The 20132-nt window shown below is 34.3% G+C and overlaps 1 protein-coding gene across 8 annotated transcripts in view; it reads right to left on the bottom strand.

The window, feature by feature from the left end:
• Positions 1-572: 572 nt before the first annotated feature.
• LOC138691244 (carboxypeptidase D-like) overlaps positions 573-20132 on the bottom strand; it is a 136138-nt gene continuing 116578 nt past the window's right edge. For 5 of the 8 annotated variants that reach the window (XM_069813061.1, XM_069813062.1, XM_069813058.1 and 2 more), the window contains one exon: positions 18930-19486. In XM_069813061.1, the coding sequence (XP_069669162.1) occupies positions 19007-19486 (480 nt within the window). In that variant the 3' untranslated portion in view covers positions 18930-19006. Of the gene's footprint in view, positions 823-18929; positions 19487-20132 lie in introns of those variants that run through there. The other 3 variants (XM_069813065.1, XM_069813064.1, XM_069813060.1) reach the window with 2 other exon arrangements.

Genomic DNA, 20132 nt, shown 5'->3' with positions numbered 1-20132 from the left:
ACAGTATAGAAGAATGTGTTCCAGATCTTCATCATGATTATTACACCACAGACAAGTAGGATTATCAAAAATGTGAGAACGGTGTAGGTACAATTGTGTGACAATGTGACCTGTTCTGGCTCTTGTTAAAAATGTTTGAATATGTCTGGGCAAGTTTTTGTACATTTCCAGGTCATTTGGTTTCTTTTGTACAGACTGTAAAATTGTTTCTTTGTCAGAAGAGAGCCAATTGTTGATCCATAGGTTTGTAAAATGAGACTTTACTAAAGCAAAAGCACTGGATAGAGATATCACTTGAAGAGGTCTTGGTTGTAAATATGTTGCCTGTTTTGCAATATTATCGATTTTCTCGTTTCCAGATCACTCATGGCCAACATTTTATAAGTCACTGTTACAATTACAGGAATATTTTCGAATGTTTTGTGAAACATAAGTATCGGTACCTTTTTTACTGTAACTTGTAGGTACAGAAACTACTTCCTGTAAATTTGTAATTTGTACTTCATGATATAGGCCCCAGTTAGATTCGGGTTTATACATACAGTCATGAGATAGCAATAAATAGTACAGTATAATATTTATTTTCTCTTTATTTTTTAGTATACAATTATTCATTTACACATCAATCTTGTTTTGATTTCAAGTTTTTTTTTTTTTCCTCCATTCTCACACTCTATCTTTCATCAGTAATGCCGTCTTCATATTCCAAAATGTTTTGGGCCTTCAGTACTTGATATTGAATAAATATACTAAAGAAAAAGGCATACATCCAGCTATCATCATCAGAGATCCATCTATGAAATTTAATCTTGCATTATTGGCCTGCACAAAAGAAATAACAATAACTTTTATACTGTTAATTGTTTCACCATTATGACTATAACTTGATAACTTTTGGTAATTCACTGAGTGACACTATAATCATGTTTATTTAGTTACAGACTATCACTTTAATGAAATTCAGCTGTAAAGGATATGATTTTCACATATTTCACCCACTATACTCGTATTTAATGTTGTTTTTGAATGGCTGAATACTATCCTAAGCAATGAATCCTTCTAAATATCCTTCTTGCCTTTATGAATCATAATTTCCATTAATATCTGATACTAAAATTAGCAACGATGTAAATATTTCTCTGTTAATCATTATCCTCTGTTACCAGTATACCATATTTGTTGATGTATAAGAAGATGTGCTTTACCCTCAAAATATGCCTTAAAATTAGAATGCACTTATACAGTGGAGATACAACCACAGTCTAGTATACAGGATGTTTAAAAAATACGGGGCATAATTTCAGGTATGTATTTCCCACATGTAGACAATCAAAATAGTTCATTACAACATGTGTCCGGAAATGCTACATTTCCGAGTTATGGCCTTCACAACATTGAAATTCACCGGAACATTTTTCTTTCCGCAGGTCGTTGCCATTACAGAAGATGTTCAAAATGTCCACCTCCTGCTTGAATACAGACCTCACATCGATGTCTCATTGACCTGCGAACACGATCCCAAACTCCAGGAGTATTGCGTATGTCCTCAAAACATGCCACAATTCGATTCCGAAGGGATTCCAAATCAGGCACCGGAGACGAATAAACCAATGATTTTAAATGGCCCCACAAGTAGAAATCGAGAGGGTTCAGATCAGGTGAGCGTGGAGGCCAAGCAATTGGGCCACCTCTACCTATCCATCGATCAGGAAACCTTCGATCCAAGTACCGGCGAGCCGTACGACTGATGTGTGCAGAAGCTCCATCATGCAAGAAGTGAATGTGTTGACGATTGATCAGTGGAGTGTCTTCTAAAACATGAGGTATGGTGTTTTCCAGGAAGTTTGTGTACGCCTGCCACGTAAGTCTGTTTACAAGTACTCCTGGAGTTTGGGATCGTGTTCGCAGGTCAATGAGACATCGATGTGAGGTCTGTATTCAAGCAGGAGGTGGACATTTTGAACATCTTCTGTAATGACAACGACCTGCGGAAAGAAAAACGTTCCGGTGAATTTCAATGTTGTGAAGGTCATAACTCGGAAATAAAGCATTTCCGGACACATGTTGTAATGAACTATTTTGATTGTCTACATGTGGGAAATACATACCTGAAATTATGCCCCGTATTTTTTAAACACCCTGTATACAGTCACGAAGCTCAATACTTACTAAATATGCATCCATAGATAGTTGCTAACCACCAAGATCGCTACTATCGCCTCATCACAGACCCTTTCCCTAGCAGATGATAAAATGTATTGTACTTTCGATATTGTGTTCTTTTGAAAAAATTAACACCCTCCTTCCACTATTGAAATATAAAATACATAAGGTTAATATATTATTTTCATAAAATATATGTTATAATTTATAAACTCACCTTCCTGGATCTTTCGGAAGAAGGATAACTCTGACCTCTTTTGTTTACAATTTATAGTGCTACAATCGTCTCCTTGTCCTATATTATTATTCAAATTATTGTATTTTAGCCATTTACAGCTATTACAACCAATAACGAACATTTCACAGTTTACACAACTTTTCACAATGCGAAATACCGCACAGTCAATGCCTTTTCGATCTAGACCAGGCCGTAATTTTATTAATGCAATTACACTACATTTTAGAGAAATATATATTACTCTTTATGCATTCTAACTAATTTATAAAGTTTAAATGCGAATCATATGGTCTGCCTTACGGCAGTGGCACAGTCTATTGTTCCTAATACAGCGCTCCAAGCGGCTAGCAACTATCGCGAGAAATGCAAAAAATCATCCCAAGCTTCGTGACTGTATATACTAGACTGTAGTACAACTATACACATTCCCTTTATTCTTATTTTGAATGAATTTGCAGGTTTTGAAAGAACAGTGAATTTTTTTTTATCATCATCATATCAGTTTTTTAGTTTTTCCAAGAAAACTGCTTTAAATTTTGGGGTGTGTCTTACACACAGAAAAATACAGTATCATAGGGAAATTAATTTCGTTTTGTAAATTTCCTCCTTAGAAATGGAACCTAATAGCCTGCCGCTAGACTAGAATGATCCAGAAATGTGGAAACCAATATTGCATTGTTATCAGGCCTTTAGAAAACAGTAGGCTGCACCTAGGAAACTTCAGTTTTTCAAGAAGCCCTTTGGATCAGTCAATGGCAAAATAGCATATTTGTATTACTTACTCCTTAAGTTAATGCATTATTAAATTATGTCTGAGATGATAAATTGTGAGTGAAAAGAGTCATAGTAAAGATTATTTCTTAAATTCCATTGACGATTTTTTATTCACGTCTTTTTATTTCGTTTTTGGGTAACTACTTTAAAAGAAGTTCGTGTAGTGAATTAAATATTTTCATAAAAGTCATACCAATTACAGCAATTGATATTAAAAATAATACAGAAGTTAAATACTAAATGTATAACACAATGACTTGAGTGTCACACAGAGAATAGGCCTTCTAACTCTGTTAATAAATTTTAAATATTTTCTATCATAAGGAAAACTTAATTATTTTTGTTAAAACATATTTCTTCAAAATTCAGACCATTAAGCCATTACCAAGAAGAAGGTTAGCTTTACTTCTAATTTTAAAAGCTTTGCATGGTGAATAGTGATATAACGATTATGTAAATACAGAGCATTCGCCTACGGGTGAGGCCAGGAAAGCGGCATGTACTGATACGCTGCTTTGTGCGTGCAGTTGTTGAGACACGCTTGACAATCAAGGACATCAAGGTCGACAAGTTATCAGTTGTGAGCCAGATGTTGCAGTATTTAACACGTACAGTGCAGTTTCTTGACACAGTTGCTTAAATATTCAGCGTGTGTGTAAAATTTGTTAACAATGCAAAATGCAAAATTCACGCTTGAACAAAGAGTTTTTTTGTATGATGCATATGTGAAAACAGAGTCATGTAGAGAGGTGCGTAGGCAATTTGAAGTGAAATATTCGGGTGCTCCAATTCAGGGTAGAGAAACTGTTAGAAGTCTTGTTAACAAATTAAGGACAACAGGGTCGATAAATGCTACAATTCCTAAGTGAAAACAAAGAGTATTGATGGGAGAAAAATTTGATGAAATCAGTGCATCATTTACACGCTCTCCTAATAAATCTCTAAGACGTGTTTCACAGGAAGTTAGTGTTTCAAAAACATCAGTCTTTACTGCTGCTAAACTTTTAAAATTAAAACCCTACAGAGTATAGTATAGAAAGTGGAAGCTTACAGATAGATGATTCCCGCAAGCGACACTGCAGGCAGGCCGCTTTCCTGGCCCCACCCGTAGGCGAACGCTCTGTAATTCACATACTGGTTTCTAAAATATTTGTAGCTTACATAAAGAAATGTACAATATACAACAGTGCTTAATGTTAAATTTTGTTGTATCTAATAATTAGGATTTTTAGACTCTAAAATAAAATGTAGATTTAGACACCTAAAATAAGCTTTAAAAACTGAAGTAGGTTCTAAAAATACTATTTTAGGCTTTTAAAAAATGTGTAATTTATGAAAAAGCATATGATAGAGTCAATAGAGAAAAGTTATGGTTAATTTTGTAATCTTACGGCATTCAAGAAAATCTGTTAAATCCTATAAACAACTACTATAAAAATTAAACTAGATCATGACAAATATACAGAAACAATACTAACTAACCAAGGACTTAAACAAGGTTGTGGCCTTTCCCCCCCCTTTTGTTTATAGTATACTTAAACAGAGCAATTCAAGAATGGAATGAAGTAGCACCACAAGGCATACAAATTGACGAACACACAAGACTAAATACAACAATACATGCAGGTGACCAAGTTTTGTTTGCAGAAACTGAAGACGAATTACAGCGCTCTGTTTTTAAACTACAGATGGTTTTAAAAGAATACAATATGAAAATATCAACCGAAAAGACAAAAGTAATAGCAGTTTCTGGCAAAAACCTTCTACAAGCAAAAATAGTGGTTGATAACAAAATAATAGAACAAGTGACAGATTTTGTATATTTAGGAAGTCATATTTCTTTGTATAATTATCAAAAAGACATAAATAAAAATATATTGAAATATAATCAATTAAATGGTATCTTGAGAAGGAACTTTGGAAAACAAATGCGAAAGGAGGTCCAAATCTGATTTCATAACATAATATCAAAACCAGCTCTGTTATATGGCAGTGAATATTGGACACTGCGGAAAAAGGAAATAAATAGAATCAACGCATCACAAATGAGATTTCTACAATCACTGACAGAGTTACCTTGCGGGACCGCATTAGGAGCGACAACATAAGAAATCAGTGGGAAGTTGAGGAGATGACCACAGACGTCCAACATTATCAACGTAAATGGAGAAACCACTTTCTTAGGATGCCTGATCATCGTTTACCAAAGAGACTGTTGTATTACCATCCACGAGGACAAAGAGATTTAGGCAGACCTCACCAACGTTGGACGGACCAATTCCATTTGTAGTTCACAGACGGGAAACAACCCAAAACTATGTATTGGCAGAAGAAGAAGAAGAAAAATGTGTAATACCACATAATATCACAATCATTAACAACAAAATGGATGTAAGAAATATAAAATTAATGAATGAGGAAGTGTAATGAACCCCAGTCAGATTGTCAAATGTTGAAATGACTTGAGCAGTGATATTGCATCAAATTTTAGTTGGCGATACCCAAGTGGAAACAAGATCCAACAGGCTTTCAGGGATGATGCCATGAGCATCTCATAGATGAAGGAATGATACAACAACTTTAAAGACGGCACACATCAGTGGACAGCAAACCGCGTCCTGCTAGGCCTTCAACAAGTCGAAATGGCAATGCAGGATCGTCGTATCACAGTCCAAGAACTTGCGAATAAGGTGGGGATAAGCATTGAATCGGTACATTCAATTTTGACCGGACCTGTGGGCAGCAACAACTTTGGCAGATCCATCACGAAAATGTACCCACCCATTCTTCGCATCTGATTCAAACACTTTTGACCAAACACAGCATTTCTGTGGTTCGTCAGGCTCCCTACTCCCCTGATATTGCTCCGTGTGATTTTTGGTTATTCCTCAAGTTGAAAATGCAGCTGAAAGAGACTAATTTTAATCAAGATAAGACATTATGTGGAACGCAATGGCCCAGCTGAACACCATTCCAAAAGATGTGTTCCAGAAGTGCTTCCAACAATGGCAGGACCGCTGGGAGAAGTGCATTACCAAGAGCACTACTTTGAAGAAGATTAGACAAAATGTATTGTGTATGAATAAATAATGTATTTTTGTCGCCTAAAGGTTCGATATTTTTTAACACATCTCGTATGTCAGAGATTGGTTTTGTTTAAAAAAAATAATTTCATAAATTAGAAGAAAAAAATTCTGAGTTACAACTTCGTATTTTTCCGGGAAATTAAAAAATCCCGAAGATCTCCGGAAATATTTAATTTAGGCAATTTTAGGCTCAAAAAACACAAAATAGGTACCAATGGGTGAAGTAGGCATTTTTAGGCATAGTTAAATTCTGCCAGGTGGTATAACTTATCATGAAACGTGTACCTACATCATTGGTTTTTATAACAGCAGCGGACGAGGATGTCAACAAGCAATTAAAGAAGAAACAAGAGACTTGCACTAAAATTATGATGACGACATCAGGTAGACAGGGGAGAACAGGACGGCATACAGGAGCTGAGAACAGCAAAAAGAGTTCAGTGAATCCAGCTGGAAGAACAAATATAGATCAGCAATTACAGAAGGGAACGAGAGATGAAGAAGATACCAAGATAAGAAGATAAGATTCTGCAAGAACTGGATGGGATGAAGTAACATTAGTGACATCGAATAGAGGTTTGTCTGTGGGAAGAAGTAAGGGACAGAAAACTTATACCTTAAGAGGTTGGTGCATGAGTGACAAAACATAGGAAAGTGATAAAGTGAAAATAGTATGCATGAGTGACAAAACTTAGGAAAGTGATAAAGTGAAAATAGTATGCATGAGTGACAAAACTTAGGAAAGTGATAAAGTGAAAAAAGTGATAGGCAAGGGAATAATAGTGAAAAAGGATAAGATACAAGTAATAACCAGAGAGTGATAATAAGTAAGTAGTGATACAAATATAATTAAGAAAATGGGAATGGAAATGTAATAAAACTGTAGAAACTACTTCGTCTGAAAATATACAGATTAGATTAATGGCAATAAGTGGTTAGTGAACATTAGTGATTCAATTGAATAAGTTAACAAGTATGGAAGAGTTCAACAAATATAAACAATGTTTGGAACAATTAATAAGAGGTTGAGAGAAGTGATTGTTTAGTTAAATGAGATTAGTACGAATAAGATAGATAACTAGGAAAGGGAGGGTAAATATATGAAGAAGGAAGGGAAACAGAGGTGAGGGACGTGATAGGAAAAGTGATCAGGGTCATTTATATGTAATAGCCGGAGGTTTAGAAAAAGCGTAAGCAGAATGTTATGTATCCAAGGGAGTGATGGCACTGTATACAGAAATGTGAAGTGCCATCACGACTGATGTAAGCTGGTGGAATAAATATATCATATATCATTGGTTTTTATTTATTCCTTCAGGAAAAAATAGGCATAAAACCTAAAATTCAAGGTCTATTAATAATATCAGAAACCTTTGAAATTAAGTAATATGGTCGTAATGCAAAGTGTAGAAAAAGACAGTTTGTGATAATGGAGGAGAGTCTAAAAAGACAACAGTACGGTACTACCAACAAGTGGAACTAAAATTTAGGATTATTTAAAACCTGAAAACAGTAATAGATTTAAATTATTCCTCTATCTTATTTGGAGGAGAGGAAGATAAAGAAGAGATAGAGGACGAGGAAAATAATAAAGAGGAAGACAAGAAAATGAAAAAGTACAAGAAGACGACGAATAAGAAGGGATATGTCACAATAAAATTAAATTCTATATTTGTACATTATTTCAGAGATATTCTTTATTTTATTTTTGGGGCACTTTTCCACAGAAGATTCTCACCGACAATTACTGGACTAATATGACTTCCTGTAGCAATTTAGAGGAAGACTAAGGTTGTGAAAGAAGAGAAAGAAAATGAAGAGATGGAGCAGATAGATGAGGAAGGGAAAGGGAAGATTAAGGAGCAGGAGGAGGAGAAAGAAGAGAAAAACAAGAAGAAAAATAAAACTTTTATACATCTTGATTACATAACTTTTAACATCATATCACTTCGGAATACATAGCTCGTTGTATTACTTTCGCGTGTTAAATACTAGGTTACGGTACCTTGTTCCCTAGTGGTCTAGTATTTAGCACGTGAAAGTAATACAAACTTTTTGGTGACAGTCAGATTACTGGTTAGTATAGGAACTTTGTTGATATATTAAACAAATGTTATATCTTCTGCCCCAAATTATCTCACTATCTTCCAGGATAAAGACATGAAGTCACAATTATTGGTCCATCACCAGATACAGAACTTAGCCAGAATGTGAGAAATAATAAACAAGCACATGCAACTTTCAGATTCATTCAATCTATACCAGTGGTTCTCAATCTTTTTTGCTCATGGCACACTCTCCTGGCAGCACACTAACATACGAGCTGGCAACAATGCAGGAAACTTGGTGTTGCATGTGCAGTTTGCATTGACCAGTCAGTTGTTTGTAGGCTTGCAGTCTTAACGCCAGTTTGTCTGTGACCTGGCATGTTTTGTGGTTGATTGTTAGTTCGATTGACAAGTCTTATATGCAGTATTTTTTTATTTTAAGTTTAGTACCGATATCAATAAGTTTCTGATTAAAAAGTGAAAAGTTGAAGATGAGTGAGTGACAGAATGTGGCAGTAACAAAAGTGAGAATGAACTGATTCCAAGTGCAAGTATTGTGGATGCAGTTACGAGGGACATGCAATCTACTGGAACAGTCTGTAAGTACCAAGTCAGTTATCTAAACTCTGAATTTACTCTGTAAGTACCAAGTCAGCTATCTAAACTTTGAATTTACCCTTTAAGAACCAAGTCAGTTATCTAAACTTTGATTTTGCTCTGTAAGTATAGCAAGTCAGTCATCTAAACTTTGAATTTATCCTCTAAGTACCAAGTCGTTATCTAAACTTTGATTTTACTCTGTAAGATACCAAGTCAGTTATCTAAACTTTGAATTTACTCTGTAAGTGTACCATGTCGGTTATCTAAACTTTGATTTTACTCTGTAAGTACCAAGTCAGTTATCTAAATTTTGAATTTACTCTGTAAGTATACCAAGTCGGTTATCTAACTTTGAATTTAGTCTGTAAGTACCAAGTCAGTTATCTAAACTTTGAATTTACTCTGTAAGTATACCAAGTCGATTATCTAAACTTTGAATTTACTCTGTAAGTACCAAGTCAGTTATCTAAACTTTGAAAACTTTGAATTTACTCTGTAAGTATACAAAGTCAGTTATCTAAACTTTGAATTTAGTCTGTAAGTACCAAGTCGGTTATCTAAACTTTGAATTTACTCTGTAAGTACCAAGTCAGTTATCTAAACTTTGACTTTACTCTGTAGGTACCAAGTCAGTTATCTAAACTTTGACTATACTCTGTAAGTATACCAAGTCGGTTATCTAAACTTTGAATTTACTCTAAGTACCAAGTCAGTTATGAAAACTTTGAATTTACTCTGTAAATATACCAAGTCCGTTATCTAAACTTTGAATTTAGTCTGTAAGTGTATCAAGTCAGTTATTTAAACTTTGAATTTACTCTGTAAGTATTCAAAGTCATTCATTACCTAAACTTTGACTTTACTCTGTAAGTACCAGTATACCGAGTCATTTGAATTTACTCTGTATGTCAAAGTCAGTTATCTAAACATTGACTTTACTCTGTCAGTTATTTAACTTTGAATTTAATCTGTAAGAATACCAAGTCAGTTATCTAAACTTTGACTTTACTCTGTATATCAAGTCAGTTATCTAAATTTAGAATTTACTCTGTAAGTAGCCTATATCAAGTCAGTAATCTAAACTTTGACTTTACTCTGTAAGTATACCAAGTCAGTTATTTAAACTTTGAATTTACTCTGTAAGTATTCCAAGTCATTACCTAAACTTTGACTTTACTCTGTAAGTACCAGTATACCGAGTCATTTGAATTTACTCTGTATGTCAAAGTCAGTTATCTAAACATTGACTTTACTCTGTCAGTTATTTAACTTTGAATTTAATCTGTAAGAATACCAAGTCAGTTATCTAAACTTTGACTTTACTCTGTATATCAAGTCAGTTATCTAAATTTAGAATTTACTCTGTAAGTAGCCTATATCAAGTCAGTAATCTAAACTTTGACTTCACTCTGTAAGTATACAAAGTCAGTTATCTAAACTTTGAATTTAATCTGTAAATATACCAAGTCGGTTATCTAAACTTTGAATTTACTCTGTAAGTACCAAGTTAGTTATCTAAACTTTGACTATACTCTGTAAGTATACTAAGTCGGTTATCTAAACTTTGAATTTACTCTAAGTACCAAGTCAGTTATGAAAACTTTGAATTTACTCTGTAAGTATACCAAGTCCGTTATCTAAACTTTGAATTTAGTCTGTAAGTGTATCAAGTCAGTTATTTAAACTTTGAATTTACTCTGTAAGTATTCAAAGTCATTCATTACCTAAACTTTGACTTTACTCTGTAAGTACCAGTATACCGAGTCATTTGAATTTACTCTGTATGTCAAAGTCAGTTATCTAAACATTGACTTTACTCTGTCAGTTATTTAACTTTGAATTTAATCTGTAAGAATACCAAGTCAGTTATCTAAACTTTGACTTTACTCTGTATATCAAGTCAGTTATCTAAATTTAGAATTTACTCTGTAAGTAGCCTATATCAAGTCAGTAATCTAAACTTTGACTTTACTCTGTAAGTATACCAAGTCAGTTATTTAAACTTTGAATTTACTCTGTAAGTATTCCAAGTCATTACCTAAACTTTGACTTTACTCTGTAAGTACCAGTATACCGAGTCATTTGAATTTACTCTGTATGTCAAAGTCAGTTATCTAAACATTGACTTTACTCTGTCAGTTATTTAACTTTGAATTTAATCTGTAAGAATACCAAGTCAGTTATCTAAACTTTGACTTTACTCTGTATATCAAGTCAGTTATCTAAATTTAGAATTTACTCTGTAAGTAGCCTATATCAAGTCAGTAATCTAAACTTTGACTTCACTCTGTAAGTATACAAAGTCAGTTATCTAAACTTTGAATTTAATCTGTAAATATACCAAGTCGGTTATCTAAACTTTGAATTTACTCTGTAAGTACCAAGTTAGTTATCTAAACTTTGACTTTACTCTGTAGGTACCAAGTCAGTTATCTAAACTTTGACTATACTCTGTAAGTATACTAAGTCGGTTATCTAAACTTTGAATTTACTCTAAGTACCAAGTCAGTTATGAAAACTTTGAATTTACTCTGTAAGTATACCAAGTCCGTTATCTAAACTTTGAATTTAGTCTGTAAGTGTATCAAGTCAGTTATTTAAACTTTGAATTTACTCTGTAAGTATTCAAAGTCATTCATTACCCAAACTTTGACTTTACTCTGTAAGTACCAGTATACCGAGTCATTTGAATTTACTCTGTATGTCAAAGTCAGTTATCTAAACATTGACTTTACTCTGTCAGTTATTTAACTTTGAATTTAATCTGTAAGAATACCAAGTCAGTTATCTAAACTTTGACTTTACTCTGTATATCAAGTCAGTTATCTAAATTTTGAATTTACTCTGTAAGTAGCCTATATCAAGTCAGTAATCTAAACTTTGACTTTACTCTGTAAGTATACCAAGTCAGTTATTTAAACTTTGAATTTACTCTGTAAGTATTCCAAGTCATTACCTAAACTTTGACTTTACTCTGTAAGTACCAGTATACCGAGTCATTTGAATTTACTCTGTATGTCAAAGTCAGTTATCTAAACATTGACTTTACTCTGTCAGTTATTTAACTTTGAATTTAATCTGTAAGAATACCAAGTCAGTTATCTAAACTTTGACTTTACTCTGTATATCAAGTCAGTTATCTAAATTTTGAATTTACTCTGTAAGTAGCCTATATCAAGTCAGTAATCTAAACTTTGACTTCACTCTGTAAGTATACCAAGTCAGTTATCTAAACTTTGAATTTAATCTGTAAATATACCAAGTCGGTTATCTAAACTTTGAATTTACTCTGTAAGTACCAAGTTAGTTATCTAAACTTTGACTTTACTCTGTAGGTACCAAGTCAGTTATCTAAACTTTGACTATACTCTGTAAGTATACCAAGTCGGTTATCTAAACTTTGAATTTACTCTAAGTACCAAGTCAGTTATGAAAACTTTGAATTTACTCTGTAAGTATACCAAGTCCGTTATCTAAACTTTGAATTTAGTCTGTAAGTGTATCAAGTCAGTTATTTAAACTTTGAATTTACTCTGTAAGTATTCAAAGTCATTCATTACCTAAACTTTGACTTTACTCTGTAAGTACCAGTATACCGAGTCATTTGAATTTACTCTGTATGTCAAAGTCAGTTATCTAAACATTGACTTTACTCTGTCAGTTATTTAACTTTGAATTTAATCTGTAAGAATACCAAGTCAGTTATCTAAACTTTGACTTTACTCTGTATATCAAGTCAGTTATCTAAATTTTGAATTTACTCTGTAAGTAGCCTATATCAAGTCAGTAATCTAAACTTTGACTTTACTCTGTAAGTATACCAAGTCAGTTATTTAAACTTTGAATTTACTCTGTAAGTATTCCAAGTCATTACCTAAACTTTGACTTTACTCTGTAAGTACCAGTATACCGAGTCATTTGAATTTACTCTGTATGTCAAAGTCAGTTATCTAAACATTGACTTTACTCTGTCAGTTATTTAACTTTGAATTTAATGTGTAAGAATACCAAGTCAGTTATCTAAACTTTGACTTTACTCTGTATATCAAGTCAGTTATCTAAATTTAGAATTTACTCTGTAAGTAGCCTATATCAAGTCAGTAATCTAAACTTTGACTTTACTCTATAAGTATACCAAGTCAGTTATTTAAACTTTGAATTTACTCTGTAAGTATTCCAAGTCATTACCTAAACTTTGACTTTACTCTGTAAGTACCAGTATGCCGAGTCATTTGAATTTACTCTGTATGTCAAAGTCAGTTATCTAAACATTGACTTTACTCTGTCAGTTATTTAACATTGAATTTAATCTGTAAGAATACCAAGTCAGTTATCTAAACTTTGACTTTACTCTGTATATCAAGTCAGTTATCTAAATTTTGAATTTACTCTGTAAGTAGCCTATATCAAGTCAGTAATCTAAACTTTGACTTCACTCTGTAAGTATACCAAGTCAGTTATCTAAACTTTGAATTTAATCTGTAAATATACCAAGTCAGTTATCTAAACTTTGACTTTACTCTGTAAGTATATCTAGCCAGTTAGCCTATCTAAACTTTGAATTTACTTTCAACAACCTGAAAATCGTCCTGTGTTGTCGAATGTATGGTCCCTATAGTCACGGCGCTGTTATTCCCGGTGTGACTCCTCCTCTTTGCTTATGCCTTAGGAAGTGAAGGCTCTATAAAATCTAGGTACGTAGTATCGTTCGCCATTTTTGTTCTTTCGTTGCTACCAGATTAGGAATCTATTTGCCGCACCATTAAACATTATCATGTCGTAGCTCCTATGATAATAAATCAAACGCACTGTAATTGCACAAATAATTGAGTGGCAAATAATGTCCTCATGTGCTTTCTACAAACGTCAACGAAAGAGCCAAAATGGCGGGCTATTATATTAAGTATTTATTGAGCCTTAGGAAATGCATAACGTTATCAGGAGTGACACAAGACGCACACATTTAAATGTAGCCAACCTGCAACGTGATTGGCTGCCGGAAATAACAGCGACAGGACTATAGTATATTGAAAATACATTTGAATATCAAACATGGTCACTTATCTGGAAAAGATAAGAACTATTTTAGTCGATTGTTACATTGGAAGCAAAGCAAGCAAACTATGTGAAACAGAGAGCAACTAGATCTGACAGAGCACAGGTAACCTGTTATAAAATTGCCGAAATAGTAGCCAAAAAATGAAACCCCACACTATTGCTGAGGATGTAATTTTGCCTATCTACAAGGAAATTATTGTGAAATCGATGTTATACTCCCGTCGCTCTAATTTCCGGCAGCAATCACGTTGCCGGTCGGCTACATTTAAACGTGTGTGTCTTGTGATTCGCTGATGCATTTCCTAAGGTTCGATAAATACTTAATATACTCGCCCGCCATTTAGGCTCTTTCGTTGGGTTCGCAGAAAGCACACAAGGACGTTATTTGCCGCTCAATTATTTGCTCAATTACAGTGAGTTTGATTTATTATCATAGGAGCTACGACATGATAATGTTTAACGGTGCGGCAAATAGATCCCTAGTCTGGTAGTTCGGCAACGAAAGAACAAAAATGGAGAATGATACTACCTACCTAGACTTTATAGAGCCTTCACTTCCTAAGATGTAAGCAAAGAGGAGGAGTCACACCAGAAATAACAGCATCGCGACTATAGGTAATGACACCGAAAAAGAAATATCCTTGGTTTCACTGTCAAACAATACTATTTCCTAGAGGATTGATGATATGTCTTCAGATATCCAGAGCCATGGAGGTGAAAGTAAAGTGATAGTCGAGTATTTTCACTACTCTAAGAAATGTTAATTATTTTGTAACATCAGATTTGTTGATCAGGATACGATTATTGACCAATTCTTGTCATGTACTGAATTGTCTTCAACGTCAACTACACTAGTATGTATTATTTCATATTCATCATCTTGAAACAAAATGGGCTGCCCTAGAAAAATTGTGTTTCTGTTTGCAAAGACAGTGCATCTGTAATGGGTGGAAGATTGAAACAAGAGATCTAAAGTGTATGCTCAACACATTTCTTCATAAATTGTTAGGCTCTGATGGCGAAGACTGTTCCAACAAAACTTAAAAGTGTTTTAGATGCACTCGTTAACATGGTCAGTTTTGTTAAGCCAAGGGCTCTTAAGACAAAACTCCTCAAACAAATGTGTCATGAAGCAAGATATCGTCATGACACTTTGGTTCTTGATACTGATATTCGCCAGTTGTCCTTTTGAGATTTTTTTAACAGAGAAATGAGCTAGGTATTAAGTATGTTTATCACTGAAAACCCAGACTTTGCTGCTCAGTTAACGACGAGGAGTAGTATTAATAAGCTGATATTTGCAGCCATTTAAATTACCTGAATGAGGGTATGTAAGGAAAAGAAGAAAATGTGCTCACTTCAAATGATAAACTCACTCTTAAGAAAACTTCTAAATATAAGTTGCAAGTGAAAAAGAAAAATCTTCAGATGTTTCCTCTGACTTTCGAAGTAAGTACACATGGGATGTGACATCCGAACTGATTCTGAATCATCTCCTAGTTCTTGAGGATAATATGGCACAATATTTTCCCTCATCACTGTTGCCGAGTATGACTAGATTCGCAATCCTTATGCTATGACCCCAGGATCCACCACAGACTTCCTTTGGAGAAAAAAGAGCAACTTGCAGAACTTCAATCAGACTGAACACTTCAACTGAAATATTGTGAACTTCCACTCCTTAAATTTTGGTTGTTAGTAAAGAAACAGTATCCAGAAATAGCAATGAAAGCAATTACATCTTTCAACTACCTACTTGTGCGAGCTGGGCTGTTTGACATTAATGAACATAAAGAACAAAAGACTTCTCTCAGTTGAAGAGAAAATGCGTGTGTGTCCGTCTTCAATTCGACAACAAATTGATCTTTTGTGTAACAAACAACAACCTCAAGTTTCTCTCAAATCTTTTATTGTAAGCCAATAAATCACCTGGAAAATAAATATGTTTCGTCCCTTTTTCAAATTTAATATTGACTGAAGTTATTTTAATTATTTTTTTCAACAATATCACAACGTCTCGAAAGTTTCACGACATGCCTAGCAAATCTCGTTGGGAACCACTGATCGATACTCATGCCAATGATGCATGTCTTAAAGACTTTGAGACATGTATCTATATTTTTGTTGGTAATAAACTAGAAATGTAATGTAATGATATGTATGTATGTACAGTATGTGTGCACGTATACTACTATGTACATATTTATGTGTATGCTGGTAACATTTATCATATTGATGGTGTTGAACAGCAACCTCGTATGTAAAAAAAAAAAAAGAATGAACAAAATGAGAGTTTACTTTATCTCTATCAAAAAAGTATTTCGGAATCTTCTGCAAACACATCTTATGTCAAGGCATGGATACAGACTTTAGAAAAGGATATTTAAATACTCTCTTGTGTCAGATATTTGTTTGTTATGAAAATATTTAAATGTTTTTTCACTCTCCTGTAAAATTGAATATTTTGACATGTGAGGTTGCTATATTAAGGATTAATTAGTTTGTGTTTTATTATATATGGAGAACAATAACAAAATTTGGTATACCAGAAAAAATTTGTAGACTAATTAAACTTATGTATGAAAATTATACTTGTAATGTCATAGTACATAAAGGTATGCTGTCAGAAAATATAACAACTACATGCGGAGTGAAACAGGGTTGTATTCTCTCTCCGATCATATTTCTGATTATTATGAATGATATTATGGAAAGGTCTGTTGGCAATGTTAGAAGAGGTATAAGATGGGGATTAAACGATACCTTGGAAGATTTGGATTTCGCTGATGATATCTGTTTGCTCTCCCATAGTTTTGGTGATATGCAGAATAAAGTTAATACTTTATTAGAAGTAAAAAAGGGGCTCATATGAAAATAAACGTAAAGAAAACTAAAGAAATGAGATTAAATAGTAAAAAGACAGATAAAGTTATAATAAATAATAATAACATTGATACTGTTCAAGAATTTAAATATTTGGGTAGTATAATTGACAAGGATGGTGAAGCCTTTGAGGATGTAAAGAATAAAAAATGCAAATAGTGCATTTGTCCAGTTGTACCCAATATGGAAATCTTATATTATATCTAGATCTACAAAAATTTAAATCTTTAACAGTAATGTGAAATCAGTCTTATTATATGGCTGTGAGACATGGAAAACAAGTAAAATTATACAAAATAAACTGCAAACATTTGTTAATAGATGTTTACGAAGAATTTTAAAAATTAGATGGCCAGATATAATCACAAACTCAGAACTATGGAAGATAACAAATCAGAAAGAAATCACAATAGAAATCAAAAGACGAAAGTGGAATTGGATAGGGCACACAATCAGGAAAGAAGATGGAGCAGTAGAAAGAATGGCTTTGGATTGGAACCTCCAGGGTAGTAGAACAAGAGGAAGGCCAAAAAATACATGGGAGAGAATAGTTTTGGAGGAAATTGCTAGGGAGGGGAAAACATGGAGCGAAGTGAAGAAGTTGGCTACAAATAGGGTCCGATGGAGGCACTTTGTGAATGCCCTATGCTCGTCATGAGGAGATACAGGAGTTTGATTGATTGATTGATCGAGTTTGTGTTTTGATAAGTACCGGTAATTATTGTTAATAGTAACTCCGTCTTTGTACACTATAACTGTCCAATATTCTTTTGAGAAGATTAACTCCGTACGTAGATGAAATCATTGGGGATCATCAGTGCGGTTTTCGGCGTAATAGATCGACTATTGATCAGATTTTTTGTATTCAACAGATAATGGAGAAAAAATGGGAGTATAAGGGTACAGTACATCAGTTATTCATAGATTTCAAAAAGGCATATGACTCAGTTAAGAGGGAAGTATTATATGATATTCTTATTGAACTTGGTATTCCCAAGAAATTAGTTCGATTAATTAAAATGTGTCTCAGTGAAACATACAGCAGAGTCCGTGTAGGTCAGTTTCTATCTGATGCTTTTCCAATTCACTGCGGGCTAAAGCAGGGAGATGCACTATCACCTTTACTTTTTAACTTCGCTCTAGAATATGCCATTAGGAAAGTTCAGGATAACAGGCAGGGTTTGGAATTGAACAGGTTACATCAGCTGCTTGTCTATGCAGATGACGTGAATATGTTAGGAGAAAATCCACAAACGATTAGAGAAAACACGGAAATTTTACTTGAAGCAAGTAAAGCGATTGGTTTGGAAGTAAATCCCGAAAAGACAAAGTATATGATTATGTCTCGTGACCAGAATATTGTACGAAATGGAAATATAAAAATTGGAGATTTATCCTTCGAAGAGGTGGAAAAATTCAAATATCTTGGAGCAACAGTAACAAATATAAATGACACTCGGGAGGAAATTAAACGCAGAATAAATATGGGAAATGCATGTTATTATTCGGTTGAGAAGCTCTTATCATCCAGTCTGCTGTCCAAAAATCTGAAAGTTAGAATTTATAAAACAGTTATATTACCGGTTGTTCTGTATGGTTGTGAAACCATAGGAACATAGGTTAAGGGCGTTTGAGAATAAGGTGCTTAGGAAAATATTTGGGGCTAAGCGGGATGAAGTTACAGGAAAATGGAGAAAATTACACAACACAGAACTGCATGCATTGTATTCTTCACCTAACATAATTAGGAACTTAAAATCCAGACGTTTGAGATGGGCAGGGCATGTAACACGTATGGGCGAATCCAGAAATGCATATAGAGTGTTAGTTGGGAGACCGGAGCGGAAAAAGACCTTTAGGGAGGCCGAGACGTAGATGGGAGGATAATATTAAAATGGATTTGAGGGAGGTGGGGTGTGATGATAGAGACTGGATTAATCTTGCACAGGATAGGGACCGATGGTGGGCTTATGTGAGGGCGGCAATGAACCTTCGGGTTCCTTAAAAGCTATTTGTAAGTAAGTAAGTAAGTAAACTGGATTGTATTTTTCTGGATAGTAAGTTATAAAAAGGAAACAGTGTTTAAAATATAGTTGTTTAATGAGATCAATAATTAAGTATTTACAAATGTGCAACAATAAAATAATACAAAAAAATTATACACAACATGCATTATAATTGCAAAAGACATGCAGACATGAAATAGGTACAACATTTAAAAAGGTTGTAATCAAAAGAACCATCCTACTTGTCATGCTTGCCATAGTTACCACAGCACTCCCTCTACCTTCTGATAATGACAGTTGTTGTGGTTCACTATCACTATCTGTGACGTGGGTATTAGAAAGCTTTACCATTCCCATGCTGGTGGGTGTTAAGTCGATGTTAGACAGCGGTGCAGTGGGGTCTTCAGTCAATCCTACCGTTTCCTGACTGGCCACATGGTGCAGTGTTGATGCATCATCCATCACCGTGACAGGTGGATTTGTTGCCACTAGGACCTCATGACTTACCACCATCCGTTTTATTACTGCAGGCATGCTCACGTTAAGCCACGTTGGAATTAACCGCTTTCCCTGCTTCGGTGACGCAACTGTGAATTCTATTTCTTGTGGTTCATAACCTGGAGCATTGACCTGCAATAGTAAGGATTTGTATGGAACACTAGTCATATGAGCCGTTCAGAGCAGAAGTGGTGTAAGTCAAGAATGGGTAATGAGGGTTGAAGTAAACATTCTGTAAAATACAGCGCAAAGTAGCAGCAAAAATTTCCATAATTTTATTACGGCCGAGTGAGGAATGCTGTTTGAGAGAGAGAGTTAGCAAGAGGGTGAGGTATTGTAACTGTATGTAGGCTTTAAGCGCGCAGGTAAGGAGTCGAATAAGAGAGCGTAGCAAGAGGGTGGGGTATACTAAGGTATGAAGTATGAAGGTTTAAATGCGCAGGTAGGGTCGAATGCCAATACTTCTCAGGTTAATGGCACCAATGTGTTCAATGACCAAGATGTTTCATTGCTGTTACAGTACATTGCTGAAAATTACATCGAAAATATTCCACAAAATCAGCGTATTATGCGGGACTTCAGCGCAACAAACGGAGTATTTTATAAAGGCATTATATATGAAATGTACAGGGACTGGACAAAAAAGGCATATTACACGGGATAGCGTAATAAGCGGGCGCGTCTTATCGAGGTTTTACTGTATTTTTAGAAATAAATCTTTAGAAGCTCTCACACAAACTCATTTTGTTAAAAATGCTCAGTGGTATTTTAACCTAGT

Source organism: Periplaneta americana, chromosome 16, assembly GCF_040183065.1.
Source record: "Periplaneta americana isolate PAMFEO1 chromosome 16, P.americana_PAMFEO1_priV1, whole genome shotgun sequence".
NCBI lineage: Eukaryota > Metazoa > Arthropoda > Insecta > Blattodea > Blattidae > Periplaneta > Periplaneta americana.
Note: the sequence above shows the minus strand (reverse complement) of the source record. Positions and strands in the feature narration are given on the sequence as shown.